The sequence below is a fragment of the Trichomycterus rosablanca genome, chromosome 18 (genome assembly GCF_030014385.1).
Source record: "Trichomycterus rosablanca isolate fTriRos1 chromosome 18, fTriRos1.hap1, whole genome shotgun sequence".
In the NCBI taxonomy this organism is placed as follows: Eukaryota; Metazoa; Chordata; class Actinopteri; order Siluriformes; family Trichomycteridae; genus Trichomycterus; species Trichomycterus rosablanca.
Window position 1 is genome coordinate 28,486,430 of NC_086005.1, and position 10,195 is coordinate 28,496,624.

At 44.3% G+C, this 10,195-nt stretch overlaps 1 protein-coding gene across 1 annotated transcript in view; it reads left to right on the plus strand.

Annotated features, from left to right (window-relative positions):
- Nucleotides 1-8,144, plus strand: part of foxo1b (forkhead box O1 b) — a 24,151-nt gene extending 16,007 nt beyond the window's left edge. Inside the window, exons 2-3 of the mRNA XM_063014175.1 lie at nt 5,318-5,509; nt 6,617-8,144. Of these exons, the coding sequence (XP_062870245.1) occupies nt 5,318-5,509; nt 6,617-7,732 (1,308 nt within the window). The 3' untranslated portion in view covers nt 7,733-8,144. The remainder of the gene's footprint in view (nt 1-5,317; nt 5,510-6,616) is intronic.
- Nucleotides 8,145-10,195: the final 2,051 nt, after the last annotated feature.

Consider the following 10,195-nt stretch of genomic DNA (forward strand, 5'->3'; position numbering starts at 1 on the left):
TACAGTTGAAAACATGATACACCTCAGCTAGTGTCAAAGCCACACGGTGTGTTTTTGATCCGTGTGTGTGTGTGTGTGTGTGTGTGTGTGTGTGTGTATATATGTGTGTGTGGGTGTGTGTGTGAGTGTGTGTGTGAGTGTGTGTACACGTCTGTGTGTGTGAGTGTGAGTGTGTGTGTGAGTGTGTGTACACGTCTGTGTATGTGTGAGTGTGAGTGTGTGTGTGAGTGTGTGTACACGTCTGTGTATGTGTGTGTGAGTGTGTGTGTGTGTGTGTGAGTGTGTGTGTGTGTGTGTGTACACGTCTGTGTGTTTGTGTGTCTGAGAGAGAGAGACCAGCACGTCCAAAACCAGACTAGAAACCTTCTCATTGGATTTTCAAACATGACTGCAGGGATCCGTTTAGCTTTAAGTGCATTAGTGAGGTCGTTTAAGGCCTGACTCACAGTCGGCATTCTGATGCATTTATTGTTGGATAAAGCTGAGATCAGGGCTTTAGCACCACCAGTGTAGAACTTAATTGTTATCGATGAAGGTGACCCGCGGCCTGGTCAGATGCTCTACAGACACAATTGGACGCATCTGAGGAAGGAAAGGGACCTTCATGCTGCTCCAACAGTAACTCCCACGAGGGGTGGAGGGGTGCAGAGGGCGTAGCGTTGTCCGTCCAGGGAATCGACACCGGAGTTCCCCTGAGAGAAGATAAAGAACGTCGGCGTACGTGGCAGCAGAAAAGTCGTACCGAGTCCAGCATCACGACTGTGGCCCTGAGTCTGGGGTTAACGCTTAATGAGGTGCAGAGACTGCCGATTAAGGGAATCGCTCTTCTCAGTCATTTATGCCTTCTGCTGGCCAATAATGGCATGGCAGGTGGGCATGACACGTAATCCATGCTCCCCGGTTGAGCTATACGTCAGTGTGTTCCGTTTAAGTCTAAAAACTTTGAGTCTACATAATCTTGAGTTCCTGTAGGTCCAGGATTCGGACACCGGTCACTGCAGCACAAGATAGAAGAAGCTTCACACACTCGGCTTGTCGAACACATTAGCGGTAAGCGTGGCGTCGTGAGCGGGACTGAACAGAACGTCGGCTGTGTAGCGCACTGCGGTGACTCAGGATTTTGGGAGGTCAGAGGTCACTCTATCAGCAGGACCAACACTTCCTGAGCGGCCGGCCGGACGGATGAAGCTCGTCTCTGTAACCAGTGCTGTGAGACGCGACCTGATTTCTGTCGCCCCTGCGTGAGGTCTGGAAAATAACACGGCGTTCCACAGTGGGTGGAGTGTGGAGGGGCGTGTGTATGCTGGGCGGTCGATAATATGTGGATGATTGAGTTTTATCCATGGACATGGTTCGAAGAGTTTGATCTGGAAAGCTGTTCCAGAGGAGTGGAGGCTGTTATAGAAGCAAGGTCAGAAATGCTTCTGGGAGGGATTGAAAGAGCGAGTGCAAGAGAGAGTAAGAGCGCAAGAGAGTGGGAGAGTGTGTGAGAGACAGACAGAGAAAGAGAGCGAGACAGACAGAGAAAGAGAGAGAGACAGACAGAGAAAGGGAGCAAGACAGAAAACAAGAGAGAGCGCAAGAGAATGTGAGCGAGAGCAAGAGAGAGGGAGCGATCGAGAGAGAAAGCTCAAGAGAGAGAGTGAGTGTGAGAGAGAGACGTTTTGCCTTAGCAAAGATAAAAACACAATGACAAACTTCAATAATTTAACCACTTCCTTCCAAGTGCATCCTCCCTCTCTCTCTCTCTCTCTCTCTCTCTCTCTCTCTCTTTATGAGGTCTTCCATTAACATCCTTCATGCAAATCTTCAACTCTGCACAGAAAGTCTGAATCTAAAAGCCGAACATCAGAGAGAATCGTTCCCGCTCGGCCGGGGTGAGGAGTAGTCTGAGTATTCACTGTATGGCGCTCGTCCCAGAGACAGCCCCCCTCCCCCCCCAACCCACACACCTTCCCAAAACATACAGACATACAGAAGGTGGATTGGCCGTTTTAAGTGTGTGTGTGTGTGTGTGTGTGTGTGTTTGGCTGCCTCCAGTGGTGCAGTCATTAGATTCAGACAGGATACAGATGGGGTTAAAAGTCTCTCTCTTACACACACACACACACACACACACACACACACACACACATGTATATATAAAGCAGCAGTGTGGTGTGATCGGAAGGCGTCCACTGATTTAATTTAATGCAGCTCAAAAAGGGTTTAAAAATGATAGCGGTCATGTTTAATTACAGTTCTCCTCCTGTCCCAACTTTATTATTTATTCATTAAATTTCTCCTACTGTCTTAACTTTTTAATTAATTAATTATTGTTATTTAATTATGTTTTTTCCTACTGTCCCAACTCTAATCATTTATTTAGTTATTATTATTATTAGTAGTAGTAGTAGTAGTATTTCTCCTACTGTCCCAACTTTTTTATTTATTATTATTATTATTATTATTATTATTATTATTATTATTTTGAAACTATTTAGTTATTATGTGAAACATATTTATTTTTTAATTATTTATTTATTACATTTCTTCTACTGTCTCAAGTTTTTTATTTATTTATTTATCTTTTATTTATTTATTTATTATTATTATTATTATTATTATTACGTTTCTTCTACTGCCCCAGCTCTTTATGTAGTTGACAGTTAGATGTTATAAAGCGTATATTACACTGTTCATACACACTTTAGTATATACTGTATATACTATATATATAATGTATGTAATGTATAACACAGCCTGAACTTTGTGACTCTTTCATTTATGTAAAAGAGCAAAAATCTTTCCAGCGTCTCACAGCCGAAATGACTCAGAACTCATCAGAGGGGGTTTTCATTCGCCTTCTGTTCCTGTGTGTGTGTGTGTGTGTGTGTGTGTGTGTACAAATGGAGGGTCAGTGTTTGTGCACCTACACACCTGACACTCGGGACAAAGGCCAGCAGTTACTGATCCATCTGAATTCAGAGCTGAATGCTGGAGTGCTGCTTCATAAAGAAAATCAACTGAAAATATAAACAAAATATAAATAAATGTAAATAATAACCGTGTTCAGACTCAGACTGGATCAGGAGCTTCAGATCTGAGAACCATCATTAACTTTATAACTCTCAGTACTGCCGATGTCTCTGTGCCCGTATTAACAAAAAAACTATCAGTTTTAATGATTCTGTGTGTAAGTGGATGGAAACTTCTCACTCGAAGTGTGTGTAGAAACTCGAATGTGCTGACACACACACACACACACACACACACACACTGCGAACCCGTCGACCTGTTTCCCCGTCGGCAGGAAGTCCCTCCCCTTTCCTGTCGTGTAGCGTTCTTTGTACTGAGGTTCTTCCTCTCTGTCGTCCGTCAGTCGTGGTGCTGATCAGATCTGATTATCGGTCTGTATCATTTTCTCTTGTTTTGTGTTCTGTGTTTACTGACCGACTCTTGGTGGAATGTTCCGAAATCCTAAACGTCTTGGTCATTACAGGAACGTTTCAGCTTCTGTCGCGGCGTCTCGATCGTTCAGTATTACAGGGTTTTTTGTCTTTGCTCTTTACACTCAGAGATTTCTCAGGAGTCTCAGAATCTTTTAATAATAATAATAACATGGACTGTAGACGGTGAAATCCACTTTAGTGTACGAGACTGTAATAAAGGATTTCTGAGAATGCTGTGAGAAAACAGCGAAGGGTAAATATGGAACAGGACTGTGGGGACCTGCGTTCAATCTTTGCTTTGTGATTTTTTCTTCATTTTCCTCCCAACTTGACCACTACTACAGGCCCCCTCTGACACACAGGGCGCTTCATCTAACTTCTGACTGACTCTGATAACAGAATGGACAGAAATTCCCACAGACAAACTCCGGAAATCTTTCCTTTCTTTATTTGTCAGTAAAATAAAGACCCAAACGATGTATTAATTCATATCTTTTGCATTTTCCTTCCAATTTAGTCATTTCCGATTCCCCTGATCACTATTACATGCCCCCTCTTACACACAGGGCGCTTCTTCTCACGTCTGGCTCTATTAACTGGGCAGAAATTCCCACAGACACACTCCAAAATCCTTTCTTGTTTTTATTGCATTTGCTTTCAGTCTCTGTCTGTAATGAGTTTTCCTGCATTTTCCTCCTAATTTAGTCATTTCCGATTCCCCTGATTGCTGTCTCATGCCCTTTTCACCCTTCTGCTGACCAGCTGGAGGCGGAGTCTCGGAGAGAGGCGTATCACGCATGGAGAATCACACTACGCCAGTCTGTTAGTCCCCCACCGCTTGTGCAGTTGCCTCGATTAGCCAGCAGAGGTCGTATTTGTAGCAGCAGGGAGGAACCCAGTCAGCCTCCCTCCCTCAGACACCCGACTCCAGACCCACCGCGACCCTGACCGAGATGAAGCCGTTATTAAAGACGTGTAGAATCGTTTCCTTTAGCTTGTTCAGATCCGGGAGATTAAAGATTCCGGGGCCGGTCAGCTCTCTCTCTCTCTCTCTCTCTCTCTCTCTCTCTCTCTGACCTCAGTCACGGTCCGTGTTCCAGTGCGTCACATGAACCTTCCTCTCGAGCGCTTCCTCTGTCGCAGGAAGCTCCCCCCACTCGCTCAGCCACTTCCTCCTCTCTCTGTTTACTTCCTGTTTATAGGCTGAGATTTTGGGCTTCCCTAAACAAGGAAAGGGGACGGTGACCCAGGCGGGGAGGAATTTCAGGAATGTACGAGGGGGTCGAGGTTTGGAAAACAGAATCCTGCAGCACCAAAGTTCCTCTGTTTACATCCACGTCTAACAGGACGGGAACCTGACATGGCCAAAAGTATGTGGACTCTGTGAGCTTTTGGATGCTTTTGGGGCACCCTCACTCTCTTTGGAACGGCTTTCCACGAGGTTTTAGACTGTGTCTGTGAGAACTTGTGCATATTCATTCAAAAGAGCATTTGTTAGGACAGTACTGGTGTTGTAAAGGGTGTTCCAATTCATGCCACTCTTCAAACCATGTATTTATGGACGTCTCTTTATGCTGGAACAGGACAGGGCCTTCCCTAAACTGTTGTCATTCACCTGGGGGTGAATCTGTACTTCACACTCCAAATTAATCGTATTATTACGAACCCCTTTTCCTGACCGAAAGTATGTGGACACCTCTCCTAATGATTACATTTAATAGTAGACCTCACTGACGATGGACTAAATGTGCAGAAATCCCCACAGATGCATTTAAAAAACCCTTCATTTTGGCTTTGCTCTGTACACACAGTCACTGACTGAATGAGCAGAAATCCCCACAGACACACTCCGTAATCTAACCGGTTGTTTTTCTATCTGGTCGCAGAACTCGATCCGGCACAATCTGTCCCTGCACAGCCGCTTCATCCGGGTGCAGAATGAAGGGACGGGGAAAAGTTCCTGGTGGATGTTAAACCCTGAGGGAGGGAAAAACGGTAAATCACCGCGCCGCAGAGCCGCGTCCATGGATAACAACAGCAAGTTCACCAAGAGCCGCGGCCGGGCCTCCAAAAAAAAGGTGAGAAGATAATGTGGGTACGTCCACAATAAATACGAACTCTGGTGGAAATAAAATTCATATAAATATTAAACTTAATATAGGTTTCATGATTCCAGAGTGAAAATAGGTGAACGTGTCCACATTTTAATGAACAACTGGTGTTTATTTGCACATTTTTATTTATTGGTGCATTAAAAAAAGGAAAAAAATAAAATAAAATAAATAAAAATTTAAAATGAATTTAAAAAATGAACTAAACTCTTTTTAAACCAAAATACATGAAAAAATATAAATAAATAAGAAATAAATACACATCAAAATATTTAAAATACAAATTATAATAAATACTACTAAATTAAATAATAACATTTATAAATACTATTAAAATAAATAAAAAATTACAATTAAATAAAAATAAAACCATTAAATAAAAAATGTAAATAAAGTAATAAAAAATTAAAAACTGACAGAAATAAATAAAATATTAATATGTATTTAATAAAATAAAATATTAAATTCTAATATAAATTCTATGACAAAACTAAAATAGAATGAAAAAAATATATAATTTCATTTTATTTGAACTTTTAACAGCGTTTTATCCTGGTCAGGGTTGCAGTGGGTCCGGTTTACCAATCCATCCATCCTCCCCAGACACACCCAGACATGTCGATTCAAACAAATAAAACTCGATGATAATCACAAATAAAATAGAAAAAATATATACACTTAAAAATTTAAGTTAAAAAAAGTAAAATAAAAATTGCAAAGTAGAAATATAATTAAATATAATAAATTAAATAATATAATATATAAAATAATTATATATAAATCTAGTTTGAGTCGGCGCAGTTTTTACACCGGATATCCCGTCTGGCACATTAATCCTATTTATCTGGGTTTGGGACCTGCACTGAGAGTGCACTGATGTGTGATGCTGTATCTGTGAGCCCCGCCTGGGATTCGAACCTCCAGAGCTGAGGCAGTGCTCTGATTACAGTGTGGACCATAATAATAATAATAGATAAATAAATAAAATGATAATTATTATATTTTGTATTGATTTTTGCCCCCTGCGTGTGTTTCCTGCTCTAACCCTGATGTGTTTGTGTTGGGCGTGGTCAGATGTCCCTGCAGGGTGGTCTGGACGGCGGTTCCAACAGTCCCGGTTACACCAAATGGCTGGGCAGTCCGAACTCCCACAGCAACGACGACTTCGAGGCGTGGGGGAGCTTTCGGACCCGAGCCAGCTCGGACGCGAGCACGCTGAGCGGCCGGCGCTCACCCTTCCTCCCCGAGGAGGACGTTACCGAAGGAACCGAAATCCACATGGGCTACCAGGGTGCCAAACTGCCCACCAAGCTGCCCAGCCTGTCGGAGGTGACCGGCGCTTTCTGCACCAAGAACGTGATGATGGAGAACCTGCTGGATAATCTGAACCTGCTCTCTCCCAAAAACGGGGTGCAGGAGGCGCCGGGCGGTCAGTTCGCCCCGTATAGCGCTGGGCAGGAGTTCCATAAGTGGCAAGGGGGCATCGGTGTGAGCGCCATGCCCATGCAGGCTGTGTCTGAGAGCAAGCCGGGAGCATATCACCCGTACGTGGGACAGTTTAATTGCCCTACTGGGCTTTTAAAGGAACTGCTGGGTAACGAAGCGGAGCCGAGGGGGAACATCTTACCCCCCGTGGAGGGAGCAGGGCACCAAGGAGTGCGAGCGCTGCCTCCTTACAGCGCTGAGGGGCACATCGGGCCAGTGGGAAAAGCCATCGGTGCGCACGCACACACCTCGGCGGTGGCAGCGGGCATGAACGGCTGCGCCGCGCTGCCCCTGGGGCACCCCGGTCGCCACGGCAACATGAAGCCGTACCTTCACTTCCCTCACCTGGCGTTAGGAGGAGGACCGACGGGAGACGTCAATCCGGCGGCGCCCGCTTACTGCGTCGTCAATGGCAGCGGTTTCCACCGGCAGCCTCCGGTGCACCCGCATCAGCATCAGCACCACCACCACCACCACCATCACAACCACCTGGAGCGGTTGCCTAGCGACCTGGACGACATGGCGATCGAGCGGCTGGAGTGCGACGTGGAGAGCGTCCTGCACGACACGCTGATGGACGGCGACGCGCTCGACTTCAACTTCGACCAGCAGCACGTGTTCGCGCACTCGCACCCGCACTCACACCCGCACTCGCACCCGCACTCCGTCGTCAAGGGTAACACGCCGAGCTGGGTGTCGGGGTAAACACACACACACACACACACACACACACTGCCCGACTCCCGAAGTACCTCACTCATCACCGGTTTGAAGATCAGAAGAAACAGATGAACTCCACGTGCAGATGCCCCGACCGTTCAGCAGAGGAACCCTGTTACAGCCACTCCTCCTCCCCCTACAGACACACAGCCAATCACGTGTCTCGATAAGACACTTGCGCGTCTCCTACAGCAGGACGAGAACCTTCTGGAGCTTCTCTGATGAGGATCTGGTCACCGTGCCTTTAAGTTAAGGACAGATTTAGTTTTGTGTGTATGTTGCTTTGATAATCGTATTGTGTTAATGTTTCCTGCTTTTGTACATAAATCTTTGGCATAAATAAATGTAAATATATATTTTTCTTGTAAATAATGTACAGATTTAGATCCTGCTGTCCAAATTTGAGTGATTTTGCAAGACTTTTGCAAGATTTTTTACTGACTCTCTTTAGAAACGTCGAGGGTTTTTTAGCTCCTCTTTTACAGCCTCAATTTTTTTATTGTTCTGACATCTTTTCTTACCATTTCAATGAAAAAATCTGAACACAAATGCTCATTAAATTACAATTTCAGTTCCAAAAGAAGTTGGGACAGCAGCAAACATGTAAATAAAAACAATGATTTGCCAAACTTTTGTGATCGGCATTTAATTAAAAACATAACATAGATATGGTAGAGGATCCATAATGTTGTGGGGCTGCTTTGCCATCAGATCCACATGTAATAGATCCCTCACACGCACCATCAGATCCACATCTAATAGATCCCTCACACACACCATCAGATCCACATCTAATAGATCCCTCACCCTCACACACACCATCAGATCCACATCTAATAGATCCCTCACCCTCACACTCACCATCAGATCAACATCTAATAGATCCGTCACCCACACACGCACCATCAGATCCACATCTAATAGATCCCTCACCCTCACACGCACCATCAGATCCACATCTAATAGATCCCTCACCCACACACGCACCATCAGATCCACATCTAATAGATCCCTCACCCTCACACGCACCATCAGATCCACATCTAATAGATCCCTCACCCTCACACGCACCATCAGATCCACATCTAATAGATCCCTCACCCTCACACACGCACCATCAGATCCACATCTAATAGATCCCTCACCCTCACACACACACCATCAGATCCACATCTAATAGATCCCTCACACACACCATCAGATCCACATCTAATAGATCCCTCACCCTCACACACACCATCAGATCCACATCTAATAGATCCCTCACCCTCACACACGCACCATCAGATCCACATCTAATAGATCCCTCACACACACCATCAGATCCACATCTAATAGATCCCTCACCCTCACACACACCATCAGATCCACATCTAATAGATCCCTCACCCTCACACTCACCATCAGATCAACATCTAATAGATCCGTCACCCACACACGCACCATCAGATCCACATCTAATAGATCCCTCACCCTCACACGCACCATCAGATCCACATCTAATAGATCCCTCACCCACACACGCACCATCAGATCCACATCTAATAGATCCCTCACCCTCACACGCACCATCAGATCCACATCTAATAGATCCCTCACCCACACACGCACCATCAGATCCACATCTAATAGATCCCTCACCCTCACACGCACCATCAGATCCACATCTAATAGATCCCTCACCCTCACACGCACCATCAGATCCACATCTAATAGATCCCTCACCCTCACACACGCACCATCAGATCCACATCTAATAGATCCCTCACCCTCACACACACACCATCAGATCAAACATCTTTGTTTAGAGGTTTGTATCAGTTGGTTTACAGATCACAGCTTGTTCCAGGTTTTTTGGGACTCGGGTTTGTTGTAATAATAATGAAATAAATAATTTTGCAGCTTCGTTCGGTGCCTTTATTCTTTATTCTTTATTTTTCTCCTTTTTTAAACTCTCTGTGTATAAACGCTTCCTCTGGATGAGCGACGCTCTCGCTGAGGCTTTTTTTATTTTTTATAAACGCAGAACAAATGAAACCGTGTGAGAGAAAATTTACATCTGGGAGATTTTTCATTTATTTATTGTCGATCGTTTTGAGCTTTTTAATTCTGAACTGAATGATGTTTAACGCCGCTGTTTGTAAATTATTAATATTAATATTATTGATGTTTCTGTGGACGTTTGGTTTTTATTGGGTGGTTTTTGCTCTGTGTGTGATGATGTACGTTCTGTTGATTTATTGTTTACTGTATTAAATATAAATTGATGCTGAACGATCACGTTTGGGGATTATTTTAGTAGCAGAAACGCCCGTGTAATTAATAATTTTAAATAAATGTTATTATTTCTACTGAATTATTCACGAGAGGGAAAAACATGGTTGGTTTCTATCACACTGGGGAAGGACACGACACATGAGAATCAATCCGGCAGCAAAAACTCACAAA